Below are 18,474 nucleotides of genomic sequence, written 5' to 3'. Positions count from 1 at the left end.
GCCCGGCATTATATCCACCTGGCCTGTTTCTAATATTACTGATGCTCTGTGTAACCCCGCTCGCCTCATCTACCTCGGATAAAGAACAAATGAAATCCAACATCAGTTTTACATCCCCGTTTGTATTCAGATTTTGCATATTTCATTAATTTTGCTGCAAAAACGGATTACAAAATCTCGAAAAAGTGACGCACCGGAGGCGGTAGAGGCATGTTACGCCCCCACCCCTCCTCCTCCCCCGAGCCTTGTGTTGTCTCAAAAATCAGTAGCGGATCTTTTTGGCATTTCGTGCTTTCACGTGAACCCTTGCCCGCGCGCTCAGCTGGCGCCTACTATTTATTTCGTTTACCTTCAAGGTTTCAGTAAGACACACACACAGACATACAAACTCGAGAACACAAAGAAACATACATTCAGCTATGGAGAGGGAGAAATACACAAAGTCACACATTTAAACGGACACACAGACAGAAACATTAAGATATAGAGGGCGAGGAAGGCACACAGTCACATGTGTAAACTAACAAACGCAGACATATTAACATACAGAAAGAGAAAAAGAAACAGTCACCCATGTAAACAGAAACATTCAGATACGGGAGAAACACACACAGTCACATATGTAAACAGACACCCACATAAACATTAAGATACAGAGGGAGAGGAAGGCACAGAGTCACATGTGTAAACTAACAAACGCACAAATATTAACATACAGAAAGAGAAAAAGAAACAGTCACACATGTAAACAGAAACATTCAGATACGGGAGAAACACACACAGTCACATATGTAAACAGACACCCAAATAAACATTAAGATACAGAGGGAGAGGAAGGCACAGAGTCACATGTGTAAACTAACAAATACAAACATTTGCATACAGAAAGAGAAAAGCAAACACAGTCACACATGTAAACAGAAACATTCAGATATCGAGAGGGAGAAATACACAGTCACATGTAAACAGACACACAGAAACATTAAGATAGAGAGGTAGAGGAAGGCACACAGTCACATGTGTATGTTATGTTATGTTATATATAGCTTTATAACGCGCTCCGATAGTCAAGACTGTCCTGGCGCGTGTAAACTAACAAACACAACTATTCACATACAGAAAGGAAAACACACAGGCACACATGCAAACAGAAACAATCAGATACAGGGTTGAGAAATGCACACCGTCACACGTGTAAACACACATACACAAACATTCAAACACAGACAGAGAAAAATAAACAGTCACACGTGTAAATAACAAACATTCAGATACAGAGAGAGAAAAATGAACGCAGTCACGCATGTAAACGAAAAAACACACAAACATTCAGATACAGAGAGAGAAAAATGCACACAGGCACTCATGCGAACACATTCAGAGAGAGAGACGCAGTCACACATGTAAACAAAGCACATGCATACATGGGCACTAGAACATCCCAGGGAGAAAGACAGCTCCCTCCCACAAGGTTAGGACTGGAGCTGTGCTTCCGTAGAGCTGCAGACACTTTAAACAGGCCTATTTCAAAGTGGAATACTCTGCTAAAATACTTTCCATTGATTTCAGGCTGAAAATAAATGATTATTTGTAAAATAAAGTGCCGCAAAAATGCCGCTAAATTTCCATATTTGTGCCGCTAAATTTCCATTTTTGTGCCGCTAAATTTGCTAATTCATGCCGCTATATCCTGGGGGGTCTGCCTAGAGGAGACTGAAAGTGAAGGTGGTCGACATGTTTCTCGCAGTGGGTATAGTCACCCGCGATTCATCAGGACCTTAACAAAGTGAGGGGAAACATGCTAGTGTCATGTGTGTGGTGTATGTTACCTCTGTGGGTTCTCCTATGCCTATACATAGAGAAAAAGGAAACAATGGTTAAATACAACTCTGCAGTAAACCAAAAACAAGTCACGTCATTGTCAGGGCGAGTGAACAATGTGGCATGCTGTTGGTGCTGTGGAATACTGAACACAACCACTGCATGCCTTGTAAATTGCGTGTGCAATATGCAAAGTGTGGAGCACACACAACCGCTGAGTCGGTGAGGAGGGTTGTGGTGGGGGAGAGTGCTGGCTAAAAACAATGATTAAAAAGGGTTAAAATGCAGCAGCTTAGGCGAAATGCACTGCTCATCTAGTGTATTGAAATGAGCAGGTTTTGTGAAACAGGTGACCTCGACCCACACGCTATACATGGTTATCTGACCACAGACATACCATGTTTTAACATACTGCCACTCCATAAGCTTATCCCCGACACTGTATGCTCAGGTGGGCTCCTGTGCCCATTACAACATGGCCGCCGTGTCTAACATATACCAGGCCGGGCGATATTCCCCCCTTTTTTAATACAGGAAGTCGGCAGGGTTAATTTATGTTTAACACGGGACGTTTCCATTCCCTTGGGCCCCCCTACCTCATGCCAATTATAGTTATGACCAGGCATAACAAATGAAAGCTACTAGCGTTTAACGCACCATCTCACCATCTTAAGATGGCCGCCACAAGACCTGCCGAAACCACGTGACTTGACAGAGGGGGCGGAGACGCGTAGTTGCACGCCGATCTGTTGTTGTGGTTTAAATAACCCCGGCCGCCGAGCTCACACATCTACTCGAGCTCGGCGGAGAAGGGTAGGTCTGACAACGCGGACACAGGAGATTAGAGGTGAGTGTAATAGCGGTGGGCGGGAGATGGGAGGCTTTCAGCCTCTCTGCCTTGAACCTTATTGAGGTATGCTAGTGATAGCAGTAACCCATAGGCGCTATTTTATGCTCTAACTCTAGCTAAACCCTTGGGCTCATCCCTGATGTTTTGTCCCGCCGACCCCTCATGTGGCATATAGTCCTTGACCAGTAGGTAAGTAGGGAACGTGAGATTTACCTACCTTGAGCTTATTAGGTCACAGGGTGTGTGTGTTTGACACCTAGCCACAGCATGCTACAAACGGTGCCTGTTTCACAAAACCTGCTCATTTCAATACACTAGATGAGCAGTGCATTTCGCCTAAGCTGCTGCATTTTAACCCTTTTTAATCATTGTTTTTAGCCAGCACTCTCCCCCACCACAACCCTCCTCACCGACTCAGCGGTTGTGTGTGCTCCACACTTTGCATATTGCACGCGCAATTTACAAGGCATGCAGTGGTTGTGTTCAGTATTCCACAGCACCAACAGCATGCCACATTGTTCACTCGCCCTGACAATGACGTGACTTGTTTTTGGTTTACTGCAGAGTTGTATTTAACCATTGTTTCCTTTTTCTCTATATATAGGCATAGGAGAACCCACAGAGGTAACATACACCACACACATGACACTAGCATGTTTCCCCTCACTTTGTTAAGGTCCTGATGAATCGCGGGTGACTATACCCACTGCGAGAAACATGTCGACCACCTTCACTTTCAGTCTCATCTAGGGTCACCCGACCTAACCTGTTGACACCTAGCGAGCTAACCCCATGTTTTAATTGCAGCCAGGGGACCCCCAGAATAAAGTGAATTCCGGTACCCCTAGCTACATTTTAATATCCCTCACACAATTACACCTCGTCCTGCCCACACACCCCCACCTCACCATAAGGCTGTTGGATAAAAAGATCTCCGCCAAAGAGCCCCTCTTTGAGGTGAGCCCGTCGGGTATTGCACCGCCTCCCCGACGAGGAGCAACCGCCTATGATGAAGCATGACACCCTTCTGGGTGTGTGAGGCAACTACATCCAACAAAATGGGTGCCCCAGGGTGTTACTCTAACACCTTTGGTCACGCCAGTTAAATCTTCCCTAGCTCTCCATAGGAACAGTTCAGCAACCCCCTCTTGTATGCCCAGTAATGTCACTGACCAGGTCATGAGTGGTGTAATATGTGAGGTCATAAGCAGAGCACTGTAGGGGTGTAAGTTATAGTTAACTAACGTAACTATACCTGCTGAATTTCACTGGTTTTGTACGAGTGAAATCTGAGCCTAACTATAACGTCCCTGTCTGTTTTTTTCAGTGAAATATATAATATATATGTATTCTGTAGAAAGAAAGAAAGTTAGAATCAGTTGTAATATATCTATACACACACACACACACACACACACATATACGTACATATATTCCTCAAAGCAGAAACTACAAAACAACTAGAGAAATATTAACGGATCCATATTTATTAAAATATTTACAATCTGAACCTCAATTAGGTTTTCTCATATATACATTTTTATATGTCTGACATAGTGTTTTAGTATTTGCCAGCAGACGTATGCTGCCCTTATATACAAGCATACAGTGTATCACAGATACAAATTTGGAACAACTGTGAGGTCTTAGTGCAAAGGAGTTGCTCTCTCCTTGTTGATTCTCACAGTTCACTGGATGACAGAAGGGTTCCTTGCTGTTCCAAAAATACAGTAAATCGCACATAACAATTAAACAAACGGTGTATGTACAAAGTACACAATACACGAGGTATGCATGGCATTTTTTTCACAATGCATGAAAGTAGCGTGCAAAGCTGTCATTGCATTGTCGTTAAGCTGTAGTTCAGAGAAGTACAACATTACCCGTTTAATACATGTAGAACTTAACTAACGTTGCAGGTGTTTTTATACTCTGTATTCATGAAAACAACTATGCTTCGTCAGATTTTGGTGTGGTGCATGACTGGAAGGTCTGACAATGAACAAAATCGTTTGGACATCATCAACAAAAGGCCAGAGACTTTAGCTACAGAATCCTTACTGGTTCCTAGGGATTGACAACAGGACATGGAAACATTATGATGTAAGTGTAGAAGAGAAAGGGTGCTTCAATATACACAAATTATAAGGGCCTAGGCTGTGTATAGCTACAGCCTGCAAGAGGATGAGTTAAAAGAGTCATTGATAGAGTGTTGAAATAGAATGTCATCCTATATAAATATTGCGTTCTAAATAATGCCTACAAAAATATCACATTAGGATTAATGATAGAAAATCTACAACTAATGGGAAGATATTTTTGTGAACAATTTATGGCACCATATTTATGTCAGACGATATTTCCACACAATATAGTCCAAGGTGTAACCCATTGATCAGCCTCGGACAGATGTTCAGGCAAATGGTGGGGAAAAGAGAGAAAGCAGAACTGAATAAGAACCAGCAAGCGTGAGATCAAGAGACACGAAGTGTGGGTTGATAGACAAAACAGTCAGGGTGTGGAATGAACACTCCAGGGTCGTAATGGACTACCCCAGCAAATTGGCACCTTCTGGCATAGGAAACCTAAGAAGCCCCTGCTTTAAAAATAGAAAAATGAGGAACCACGCGCCAGTTAGAGATCGTGCATTTCACTGCGATCTTTCTGTCATCTGATGGAACAAAATATTCCACAATCCGGTCATGCAATTTCTCATCATCCCCAAGTAGTATGTTGGGGGGCCTTCCACCCAGAAGTGGAACACAGACCCTGCCACAGCTACACTCCACTGCAGATGCATGCAAGGTTTTACCCACACTTTGACCTGGGTTTCTTAACATTCGAAATCACATTCCTTACAAAGACCTGTTAATTGCAAAATAGAAGCAAACTGTTTCAAACCAAACATCAGGTTACAACGGAACAAAGATTGAGAATAACCTTTTGGGGGCCGTGGAAGTTGACTCATTGTGCTTGTTGAGCTGCCGTGCAGAGGGTGTGCCAACTGAGCACGGGCCTCCTCTCCAGCACCAGTCAGGATCTACATTGCAGACTTTTAATGTCAGCTACTTTTGAACTCCGAGTGCTACAATAAAATTTCATAGACACTTAAAAGCATTTCAAAACACAAAACATTCCCGCCTTTCTTCAACGAAATAAGACCCACTTATGTGCTGTTTTTTGAGGGTTTTTTTTTAAAGAAGGTGGTGGACAACGAAGAGGGACTGGCAGCTCCCTATTGCCATGCGTGATATTGAGATCAAAATGTTGTTGTTTTCATGGTTTTAAGACTGCAAATTAGTCCACATGTCCTTGATTTAGAATCTATGAGCTAAAACGTACTGGAAATGCACTTTGACAGGGTTGTAGAGACTAACAGAAGAAAGAGCTGATGTCGTCTGTGTCAATGTGGTGGTCTGGGACAACCTGGGCAGAGTTTTCAGTGCTGCGATCGATGCTTCCCGACTCCAAGACCGCTTCAAACCAGGGGTGAAGCAAAATCTCAGAGGCCGCCAGTCTCTCCGAGGGGTCCCGCCTCAGCAATGAGCGGATGAGGCACCTCGCTTTAGGCGAGACGTGGTCGGGTATGCAGAACTGTCCCCTACGGATTTTAGAAAACAAGGCACTGGGGTCAGAGTCATGGAAGGGGTAGCGACCCACCAGGAGAGTGTAGAGCATCACCCCCAAGCTCCAAACGTCGGCCGACTTCCCTGAGTAGGTCCCTGTCGTGTTCAAGATTTCGGGGCTGACATAGGCCGGACATCCATGTTTGTCTGAGAGGGCATCGTCTCCCCCTTTTATGATGTGGGTGTCTTCCAAGCTTTCTAATCGCAGCCGACTCCTGCAAAATACAAAGGGAAGATGGAATGATTAAAAGGGAAGGCAATGTCGTCTGTCATACACACTCTCCATCAAACACTGGACCAAAGTGAATAATCAAAAAGTGCAGCGATGGATACAGTTCAATAGCAAAATAATAGAAAATATATAACACTGCGGACAGCACTAAAGAGGAAAAAGAATCTGTTAAATGCGCCACTATATTTTGCTTTATAACTTTTCATTCCTCTTTTTTTCTTGGTGCTACACCTGGCTTGTCCTCTGGTACCCTTGGCACCGCCCTTGCTACCATGGGTCAAGAATCCATCATCATGAACTCGGATTTCTGTGGTTAACTCTCCATGCCTTTTCCTTAGCCCCTCAGTAGCACATGATGGCTGATGATAGTGTTATGGGTGGGACTAGCAGTCAACCTTGTGATGTCACCAGAGGTCAAAGGATGCATAATGCCACAGCTGGTATTTTAGTGAAATGGCAGCCGTGCTGATTGGGCCAAAAGCATAATGTATTACGTGTCTGCATGGGCGGAGATAAAGCCGCTCCTAGCTCTTATTCTTTAAGACGCATGTTTAAGTATGGCAGCATTTTTGGAAGCTGTTAGGTAGAAATCATTTGTGGTCTTGCTGGTTTCATAGAAGGCTGTGTGGCAATTTATTGAGCCCATTAGATATCATTTCAAAGACTCACAAGACATGATGTTACTTATTCATCAGTGTTATCTCGTAGGCCATCTTTCTTTTTTATACTTTCCAATTACTGGCTGTGTAACAACAATAAAGAGCAACCTACCTACAATATTGCTTGTGATAATGGCGTCTGCAATGTCAAAAAAGGGTCTAAAAAAATGTCCTAAATGTGGCACTCATTACCTCTATCACTGTGGTTGTTAAGTCTTTTAAACGTAGTAGATTGTAGTTTGAGATGTGTTTTTCTGTGCCGCACGGTCCTTGAGGAAGGTGTATCTACTGATGACATGTTCAAGTTGAACAGAATGTCAGACAGTGTTTCTTAATACTGAAAGATGGGATGGAGAGAGGGCTGGGAATAGTGGGAGTAATGGACCCCAACTATGGTAAAGAGATTGAATTTATAAGAAGGGGGCGATTCCTAATCTGAGCTATGCCTTAACAAGGTGTTTGTTGTAATGTTTGAAGGCAGGTGTGGAGGGAGTGGGCTGGTGTGTGTCAGAGGGATAGGGCTTTGAGAAATTGAGAATGTATCCAGACCCCTTCTCTAGTTGTTCTGCATGCTTCATGGTATTTTCCAAGTTTAAATGATAACGTACCCGTGAAATCGATTTGAGCAAGAGAGGCATGGCCGGTTTACATTAATATTATGCTATAGTTTAATATAGTCACCATAGGCGTTACCTAGGTCCAGGGCTTTCACTCGATATGTGCTTAAATCCCATAATAAAAGTTTCAGTGCAGGAGTCAGCAGCAGGTGAATTCGACTGAACGCGTTTATAACTCGGTGACTCACGGCTCGGTGAAAGCACATACAGCCAGCCATTCCTGGCGGAACCGGAGGGGTTAAAAATACCTCCCTGCAGGGTGACCTTCTGCCATGCAAAACCCTCACTGTAAACGGAAAATATGACTCAAGCTGAGCCTGCTGCCTCGCGCCAACGAGCGGCGGCGCGTCAATGCCGGCACCTGTGCGGGTTACAAAGACAAAACGTCAAGTGGGCGATTGCTTAACCACCCCCCAGGCACCTCTCGGTTACAAAAGGGGGTGCGCGTGACACTATTGGCGCGCAGTGCCCGCTCTGAAAGAGCACCCCCCTAATGCGATAGACCATTAAGCACGCTGTTAAGTACGAGGCATGTTTCCGTTTATCCCACACCCTTCAGCACAGCCAACTTCTGCGTAAAAGTATGCGAGCGTAAATGCGTAAAAGTACGCGAGCGTGTGTGCGCCTGACACAAACTGCTAAATAGGTACAGTTCACATTTCCATGGAAGAACAGTGCCCAGACGCCTCCATCTCGCCCGCGAATAGAATCATTTCTAATCTCCAAAAGTGGAGCTGTAGGACGTCGCCAAGATATTTTTTATCTTTCGCGAACTTCTCGAAATTGTATGGAAGTTTTGTAACAACGTTGGAAAGCTTTTCGCTTTCCTGCATCTGACCACAAACAGTGAATTTGCCAAAATGTACGACATAAAAAGTAAATGTGCAAAGAAAGACCCATCTGCGTAGATTTGCTATGGTGTGATCAGAGTGAAAATTATCTGTCGATACGGGGAAAATAATCTCCAGAAATGCAGAACAAAGACGCAAGGAGGGAAGCAAAGAAAGAAAAAAGCTCCATGTATGGCAAACTCCTTGAACTTGACAGAAATGTGTCAACATTAAAAAAAAGGATTTACATAGCCCTAGTATCAGGAGCACGTAACCTTCAGACACAGACTGCGATTATCAAATGCAAGTGGCAACGCAAATTGTCAATAGCGCCTGCTCCACTTCCTGTCCTTCTAGAAGTAGCGCAGTTAATGTGATTCTTCTAACAAAGGCAATGCATTCCTTGTTTGTGTTTGCTACTATGTACGTCATCTTTATATGACTAAATTCCTGGTATGAACCTTAGCCAAGAAACCTTAAATAACACTGGTAACTGTGCAAACATGAACGCCTCTTTTGCGGCACCACTGACTCTAGTATGCATCATGCCATAGTGCTTAAAAAAACTATAAAATAAAAATCTATTCTATGCGAGTGATATGTACAAAAAAAGTGTTTTGGAGAGAATGTAAAGGTTGACATCAGATAAATACTTAATACCTATGCAACAGGCAGGCAAATAATGAGTTTATATTATACAAACAAGGGCAAAATCTGATTTAAAACCTTTATGATCTTTTGAAATAAGCCTCAGTTAGAGGCTGCTGAAAAATACAGGGGGTTTTCATGTTTTTACACCTAAGTGTGGAACAAAAAATTTGGATTAATCCATGCAAATGCTTTTGTGCCTGTTTTGCACACGCTGTTGCCATGTTATTTTTACTTTGCGTTTAGAATTAACAGCAACTTTCTGCTACTGTTAACACGAACCATAAAATGGGACACCGCCCTCATGCATAAAGATGCACACAAAAACAATCTGCATCCGTGTTTCGCGCTCTGCTTGGCTCCTAATGGGTCTTTGGGTATTTGTTTGGGTTCAGAAAATGATATTTACAACAGGAAGTCCTGGAAGAGTGCACCTGTGATGGTTCCCTTTTCTAGCAAACTATACAGACCAAAGCCAGAGAGAGAGGTATTCTACAGGTGTGTCCCTCTGAAGCGTGAGTCACTTTCTAAGAAACTAGCACATCGCAATGAGGGAGTGAACAGTGAAAACAAAGGTCCTGCTAGAAGCAAAATTGTGAAACAAGCAGTCAGGTTTCCCATAGAATGATAAAGTGACGCAGGCCAATGCTGCCGCGCCCTTCTAGACTGCCAGAGGCCCTGACTACACTCAACGCAAGGCTTCGTCTGGTCTGGCTCTCCCTGACTACCCCAACACTTCATATGGTCAGCAATTCTCCCCGACTACCTCAACACAACCCTCTACTGGGTCTCCAGCTGCTCCCCAACTACCTCAACACAACCCTCTACCGGGTCTCCAGCTCGCCCCCGGATTGGCTAGATTTACTAATACAATTGTGTCAGGGTCAGGACTTTTGAAATGAACTTGCATTTTTATCTTTGCCAGATCTGCTGGGAGGTTATGTCACAAACCCCTTACTCTTTCTCAGAAACATGTTTTAATAGAATAACTGAGCTCCCACTGCTTTGGCGCTCTACCCCCATTACACACTCCCTTGTATGAGTTTGGAAGGATTGGTCCAATAGGAGAATAGGTGCCAAGTGATCTCATATACTGTGTGAAAGCTTCAGTCAGTTCTGGCTTCTGGTCAACAGCGCTTTGGGTTTAATGTCAAGTAGTTTTGCAATTTAAAAATCCCAGCATGCAAAGCTGCCAGTTTGAAAGCCGGGTCCGCCTTAAGGTGTCACCCATGACATTGAACTCCAAGCCAGCTACGCAGTATTCAAACACTGCTTGCATGTCACACTGAATCAGGTCATCACAACCAGCAGCAGTCTTCCCCGTGCAGTGTTACACTTACTATGTCAGAGCAGACTAACTCCATATGCAAATTGAGGCCTTCATTTCAGGATTCTGCGTCCTCGTGGTCCATTTGGTGCACGCATATAGGGTCACCAAACACATTTATTTACCCAGAGAAGGCTTTCTGCGCCACCCCAGGAAAGCTCTACGGTATCTTATCAGTGGGCGCCTAATCCCCAGCTACCAGTGGTGCAATACCACCAAGAACACATAATCACAGCAAGGCAGGTGTACTGGAAACTTAAATATTTAGCAACCCAGAGGGTGACGTCAGAAACAGTTATTGCAAAATAATTTATCGGAATTGTTGAAGACAAGAGGCACGTTTCCAACCTTATCGGCGAGCATCCTTTTCGGGAGGATTTATCCTAACAAAAGTTTTTTTACAACACACACACACACAAAAAAACTCACAAGAGCACCAAATCAACGGTCAAGCATTGTGTGTAGTAGCTTCAACAAATGTGTCAGAACAATAAGAGAAAAATGGGCCAAATATACTCTTTATCCATCTGTTTTTTAAGACTGTAAATTGATAATTCATACAGATTGTCATGGCCAAAACATGTGGATTTCAGACTATTGCAGTATGTGAAACAAAACACCCCACTAATATAACATATAGGGGACAAGTGTCAGATGATCACTAGTTAGGGTCCTTGACATGCTAGCCAAGGATTCCGGTAACTGGACAATAAACATAAGGAAGAAGGAAAGGCTGTATGCAGCCATCACCACAACCTTTAACTGTGTTTTAAGACCACAATAGCTGGTTGTCCAATGGACAGTCCTATACAAGAAGAAAATTAGTGAGGATTGTGACTTTAGGAATATTTCCAGTATACAGTGTACTGTGGATAAGTGTGATGCCTTACCGTTCTTCATTAGAAAAAACAAATTTTCTTAGTTTGAGGTCTCCAAGGACAACAGCGGACTGGTGGCAATGGGCAACGGCAGAGACGATCTGCTTGAAGAGATGGGCCGCCTCCTCCTCGCCGAGGCGCTTGCAGCGCCGTACGTAAGAGTGCATGTCTCCAAAGTCCTTCTCAAGGAAGACATAGGCCTTGCTTTCACCCACAATGACCTCCACTATGCCGGTGATATTGCTATGCCAGGGCAGCTGAAGGTAGGGCACTATTTTGTCCTGGTAGTGCTTTAAGGGGAACACCTATGAAAGAAAGAAAACAAAAGAAAGGTATGTTTAGCATGACTTATCCTTAAAGGAATTATTTTAGCAACCTCAAGCATTGATGAGAACCCACCTCAAGGCAGCACTCCAGAAAGCTGGGCACAAAATGGATTTTCCTGACTATAAAGGGATTGGTCTACTTCACAATGAGTGATATTGTTGCTGGTCCTTTAAATTGAACAGAATTTAAAAAATACCTAAGGGGACAAACTCGCTGATCTGTGCATTCAAATGCTAAGCAAATGTTTGAAAAGGCTAATACATGTGCAATTTTTGCGAAAAATCCGACCTGGTTCCTAAACCAGCATACTCTTTTACAGTACACATTTGTACTTCAGGGGCCTCTCAAACACGAAGAGTTCTATAGCGGAAAATGAAGGGGGTGGGGAGGGGTTGTGCGTGTGTTTCTTTGGAGGAGTGGTTTTAGAAAGGAGCATGAGAACATATATTTGAGACTACACTGCTTTTTTACTTTCACATTGTAAATATTTACAGTTGAGTCACGGAAATAAAGTGACTGGTCCACAATTCTTGGGAAAGTCAGAAACTAGGGATTCAAACCTTCGGTTAAAGCTTTTCAAGCAATTAATATGGGGGGGGGGGGGACACACAAGCTTTCTATTGCAAACAGCTAAAACTTGGAACCAACTACCACTCTCAATAAAAATTAGCTCCTAGCTGCTATTATTCAGGAAGGCCGTAAAGACGTGGCTCTTTGCATTTAGTTAGACCTCTTTGTCACCAGTAGCTCCAGACTTTCTGCATTTAACTCAACGCCAAGACGCCCTTGGGCATACGTGCGCTTTATAAATGTATAAATCAAATCAACTAAGGGCCAGATGTATCAAAGGGTTTTGCCCATTCTGTGTCTATGGGGAAATGTGTTGATACATATGGCCCATAGTCACTAGACAACATCTCCTGGTACTATCACAAGTCCTAGCATTTCCTTTTAACTCATGCGAACAGGGTGTAGTTTAACTTAAAGTCTGCGTATTATTCTGAGTATTTCCAGTTACGATGAAAGCGGCCTTTTCGCAAGGTGTAAATGAAAGACGATTCAGCATTACTCACAAATGCACCTTGCGCAATGTGTAGTGTGTCAATAATTCCATTCATCAAGGGTGAAGCAAGTTCAAAGCACCTTCTTCTGAGACGCCAGTAGGTGGCAGCAGCGGACGCACGTTCCTCACTCGGGGGAAAGGTAAAAGGTGTTTACGACAAACCCTAGATTGCGAAACGCGTGTCACGGTTACCAGAAATGTGCTTAAAAAGCTGCCTTTCACTAAAGGCGGAAGAGTTTAACTGACATTCCTGTTGGGTGACGGCTGTACTGCTTCGAACAATCTCTGGAAACCCTTGTGATCTAATAAGTTACGATGACTTTAATATCACTTCTTGTTGTTATTCATATATTATTTCTTCCCGCTGTCATTTCAAGAAAAGTTCTCATAATAGTTGAAAAAGGGTCCCATTATTATAATGGAGTGCTAAAACGGATAACGCCCAAAAGTCTCATCTTAATTTCTGTAAAAAATATGATTTTCCTAGAATCAATATTTCGTAAATGACCTTTCACTCTTATTAACTGAGACGGGACATTTTATCGTGGGGATACTAAACAACTGGAGTTTACCATAGACTGCATACACGTTGTGGGTGTTAAAAGCAGTGCCATAGCCTCCCACATCTCATGTGCGGGCTGCCATGGGGATTGGCTTGTGGCAATGTCACTGCTGGTGGGCAGACATGACTGGCTGCAAGACACCACTATAAAATACTGACCTCTAACATGCACTGCCCACGCCTCAGTTTGAGAAGGAGGTCTCTAAGCAAAGCACAGTCATAGCGTTGCAGATACCGGAATCCATTACCTCAAACTACCTTATGTTTGCAATATCAATTTTCATTTTACTTCTTACTTCCAATAACGGCGCTAGGTCTCACACTCCAGAAGATGAAACAAAATGGGATGCAGTGTGCACTCTCACCACGGTATTTACAGCTATGTCTCCTACAGGATGTGTTCCTTGAAATAAAATATGCATTAAGTATGCAGTACCAGCATGCAATGCACTTGTTTATGGGCCACCTGCTCGGGACCTTACATTTTAAACAAAATATCAGCTCGGCAACCCAGTGCAGTAACCATCTATATAGACTATGGTCATAAGAAATACCATATGGGTAGGTACAGAGCTTCTAGCTATCTGAAACACACAAACTACGCATCTTTCTCTTACAGCTCTTCATCCACCATACTTCTAACCGCTGTGTCCCATAACATGATCACTGCACATCGGTGGCCATCACACACCACACAGAAACATTTCCAACACAGGATCAAAACAAAGACAGCACCTTTCCAGCCACACACCACAGATGATGTAGTTTGCAGGTAAGCGCTTCAGTGACCCACATAGGGGTAGAGTAGTAAGCGCTATAAAAATACTGCAAAATCTCTAGGAATTCAAGATGGAGATTTTTTTTGTCACAGAGGCCCCCCCTGAGGCAGCAGCCAGGTCGCCTCGGGCACCATGGTTAACATGTTGCAACAGCACAGTGGAACCACTCGCAGAAAACGGCTGAGGGAAGAGATGTGGTATGGAGTAGAAAGAAAAGTGGTAATCTAACACCGACACAAATGCACTGCACAAAATAACCACGACTGCCCATCAGATGACGGCCGCTTGCGGCGGACCCCCTGCTGCCACAAATAACCACTGGCTGTTACACCCTCGCTGCCTAGCAGCGGATGTCAACAAGAAATACCAGAGGTCCGAAGTGCTGTCACAGGGAAGGCCAAAAAAGCTACCTTCCCCAGGAATGACCCTCTCCCTGCTGACTGGGCATCTGCGCACACTGCCTGGAGTATCAGGCCCTGCTCAGTACCTTGATGTATCAGAGCAGGTATAGAGCACTCACAAGACTGGTGATACTCTGGGACTATTCACTTGTTTTCTAAGGTAAAGGAATAACCACGGAGGTAATGTGTACGATATCCCACGATTAAGGTTTGTTATGGTGGTAAAGAGCTACACCAAATGTATCTGTTCTGTTCACTTGTATTTCGCACATTACAAACTCAAGTGAATCTCTGTCAAGGTCAACACAATCCCTTTGGCAATTTAACATTTTCTGTGTCAGAAGTTGGATTCAAATTAAGATTTCATTTATGTTATATACTTGCATTACTGCCCGTTCTACCTGTAAATCTAGACTCCAAGCCTATTCACCATATTATAATGGCTGATGTCAGCATAGCCCTGAAGTTGCTGCCATGTGGAGTAATCCGATGAAAGCAACAGACTCACACTATTAAAAAAATTAGGCCACCAACAAATGACACATGGTGTCCCTTCGTTCTCGGGTGTCCCTGAGACCCGATCACAGGCTCTCTATTTTGCTGAGGGGGTTTCAGCCGTACATGAGTTTCTCTGTAGGTGCTTTGTCATAGGACATGGAAGTATACAAGCTGTCGCTGGATTTTCCGCGACAGGGGATCCGGCACATGGGGGTCTGGGGGGAGGGGGAGATTGGTCTAGTGATAACGTGTCTGGTCTAGGCCTCAAATTTGGCATTGTAATAATACATGTGTGAACACTTCATCACTCTGAAAATTCAAATATATGGAATGTGAATGTCTGTGTAATGACAATATTTAAAAACCAACAGACCAGTGTGCTGTCTAGTAGTTTCCCAATTAAATATTTCCAGCCCACGCCACCCCCACCCTTCCCCCCCAATCCAATCACATCCTGGTTTCTACAATCCGGCTCAACCGGACCCCCCATAGACAGCACTGTTCTATTCGTACTCTAACATGATGGAGGTGTTCTTGTTCCAATAAAAATATGATGTATGTTAAGCGCTGCACTGGCAAAAAGGTAACAACACATTGTAAAAAAAAAAATCTGCAGAAATAATAAATTACCACTTTTCAGCACGTAGCTCGATCTTCACAGTGGCACCTTGCTAAATACAGGTGCAGAGAGACTTAATCTAATAAACAATAACTTACTTATACAGTGATACATTATACACTCCTGCCGTTTCTAAACTATAATTGACACGTTGCTACTGATCAGTCCAAGCCGACCTCCTAAGGATGGAAGGCTGAGCCTGAGCAGCAATAATATGTACTTGCGACCTTGAAAGCATTCTTCAGCGGGGAGCGTTTAGCTCACTGAGTCATCCCGCTACTATTAAGGGACCACGTCTATGAATGGCACCCCGGGTGTACTTTTTAGAGCGCACGAGGGAATTGCTCTCAGAACTCAGTATATTTAATACCCACGGTGAGGGGGTCCAGTTTTAGCGCAGGTGATCCCCCTTAATTCAATAGAGTTCAATAGTTTTTGGAAGGATTGCAGACAGGGTGACACAAATGAAGTGAATGGCAAAGATCTGGCATTTTGGGCAGGGGATGGATGCCTTCGAAGGCGAGAAATACATGCGAGGCTGGGTCTTGCGGATCAGTGGACTAATGAATCCATTCCATGAATCTGTCTTTGACTTCATGGTCACAGACTTGGGGTGGATAAATGAGTACCACTGAGCTGAGTAACAAATAGCCTCTATTACTCAGCGCCAATATGCCCTAGAGGTGCAATGCACGTTGCGTGAGTGTCGACTAGTGAGAATGACCGCGTGCAGGATGCCAGACTGCCTGCCGGGTGGGGTGTGCGGTGACGAGTCTGCATCAGGCTGTGAAGCATTGCAGCCAGGCAGGAAACCCTTTACTTAGGCTCCTCGTTACCACAAAAAGAAACGGGGATTGCCCATCTGTAGCCTTCCATGCAACGTGCGTAAACACGCAGCAGACCATCAAAAGTGTAATGCCCTTCCACTCAATACACCTGTATGCTCATTGCACACCTCGTACACACACACTTGAGAAACTCTACTTTAGCATGCTTTGACGGGAGCTGGGAAAACAGCAAGCCCTTCCAATTAATATAAACAGCTGCTGTTTCAGATAGGTTGCATTTTTTTCCTATGACTACTTAATTATCATAGTTCATATTTATGACATTACTGTTCAAACAAAAGACATCCAATATTTGCTGACATGTATCTACAGCGCCGAGATCAGGCGCGGGCGTCAGGGCGCTTTCCACACAGATTACGAGTTATGCTTGAGTCGTTCAGTCTATGCTTGCTCTCACCTTGCACTGCAGCTCCTCGCCCGTGTGCAGCTCCACCGCCCGGCAGACGCTCTCCCGCCCGTCCGGCTGCAGCAGCAGGTAGTTGGCGATGCGGGTGGGCCCCTGGTGGCAGCTCACCTCGGTGGTGCCCAGTGGGCACGGGGGGCTGGGCGGCGACGAGCCCAGGTAGCCGCTGCTGTCCGGCGAAGGGCACTCGGCGAGCCGGGGGCACTTGGCGGCCGGCTCGTCGCTCTCCAGCCTCTTGAGGCAGCGGGCACGGAGGCAGAGGGAGGCCCCAGGGCCCCGTTGCCGCCGCCGCGGGTGCTGTAGGGTGACAGACATTGAAGCGGTGGTCTTCCAGCCGACGGGGAGGCGGGGGTAGTTAGGACTCGTTGGGCATTCACCGACCGGCTTCAAGGCGCTGCTTCCTTCCACAAAGTAATGCCCAGGATTCACTTTTCCTAAAAGCAGGACCTAGAAAAAGCAAAGTCCTGCTCCGACAGCAGAGCAAGCCACTCTCCAACTCTGGGTGAGGAGCCCTGCTCCCACAGGCAGAGAGAGGCCGGGAGGGTGGGAATCCCTCTCCTTCAAAGGCAGCGCTGAGGTCACTCGGAGTGCCAGGCTCCAGGGGGCATGGGCATTCCTCCCACCGCAGCCAGAGCCCTCCTCCTGCCGGCGTCAGGTGCAGGCACCAGCCCCTTCTGCACAGGATACTGGTGCGCCCGGGGCAGAGCCGTGCTTCACTTCAGAGGTTAGAGATACTAGTCTCATTAAACGTGTATCCGAGGCAGATGTTTGCTTTGCAACTTGTCCAGATCCTGGTTTCAATTTATAAATCCTCTAAATGCTTTTTTAATTCTCCTTGCGCGGCCAGTTCCAGGTGTTGAGCTTCTCTGGTGATGCACTCTGCTGCGGCGAAGACTGCTGGAGAGTGCTGGCAGCGGCGAGAGTGCACGGAATGCAGCGAGAGCGAGCGCCGGCGTGTGTGCAGCGGAGGCTGGATCCCCTCGCTCTGCCCGTCATAGGCTTCCACACCAGCTCTCACTGGGGATTACACAGTGCTGGCTCAGCCCTCCTGTGACTCACTCTGTGTGTGTGTGTATATATAAATATGCAAGCGCCAGCCCGGAGGTTGTGCAATACATAATCACCTCCCTGCATCATCAAACACGTATCCAGGGCGCTGGAGGAAGCCGCAGCCGCCAGCTGCAACAGCAGACGGTGGACGCGAGCCAGCCTCTACGGCTGGGGGCGCACCAGGGCTCGGCGACACTGAAGAAGGACTCCACTTTCGGTTTGTAGGGAAACGCTGCGCTCGCAGCCATCTTGACAAGAACACCTTGGTCGCTCGTTTGCAGCTCAAACGATGTTTCACCGCCTTTATTTCAATTAATGCGACATAACGAAGAAGAACTGCATTTTTTCCGTCAGGTAGATGATGATGTATAGCTATAAAATAAACATTTAGTAATTTAAAGGACTGGTGTAAGTGGCTTTCTGTGACTATTTTTAA

General features: G+C 45.0%; 1 protein-coding gene across 1 annotated transcript; it reads right to left on the bottom strand.

The window, feature by feature from the left end:
* Positions 1–4,140: 4,140 nt before the first annotated feature.
* TRIB1 (tribbles pseudokinase 1) lies at positions 4,141–18,052 on the bottom strand. Its single transcript, XM_086966209.1, has 3 exons — positions 16,983–18,052; positions 11,501–11,793; positions 4,141–6,512 (listed from the first exon to the last, which is right to left on the bottom strand). Exons 1-3 carry the CDS (start codon positions 17,301–17,303, stop codon positions 6,044–6,046), a joined length of 1,083 nt encoding a protein of 360 aa, XP_086822335.1. The 5' UTR covers positions 17,304–18,052; the 3' UTR covers positions 4,141–6,043.
* Between the last annotated feature and the right edge of the window lie 422 nt (positions 18,053–18,474).

Source organism: Lissotriton vulgaris, chromosome 4_1 (genome assembly GCF_964263255.1).
Source record: "Lissotriton vulgaris chromosome 4_1, aLisVul1.2, whole genome shotgun sequence".
NCBI lineage: Eukaryota > Metazoa > Chordata > Amphibia > Caudata > Salamandridae > Lissotriton > Lissotriton vulgaris.
Note: the sequence above shows the minus strand (reverse complement) of the source record. Positions and strands in the feature narration are given on the sequence as shown.

What these genes read in the sequence shown, in the direction of transcription:
- TRIB1 (XM_086966209.1), bottom strand. Translation starts at nt 17,303, where the DNA reads ATGTCTGTCACCCTACAGCACCCGCGGCGGCGGCAACGGGGCCCTGGG. An exon ending in GCGAGGAGCTGCAGTGCAAG is followed by an intron (nt 11,794 to 16,982) that starts GTGAGAGCAAGC and finishes TTTCTTTCATAG; the next exon opens with GTGTTCCCCTTAAAGCACTA. An exon ending in GTTTTTTCTAATGAAGAACG is followed by an intron (nt 6,513 to 11,500) that starts GTAAGGCATCAC and finishes TGTATTTTGCAG; the next exon opens with GAGTCGGCTGCGATTAGAAA.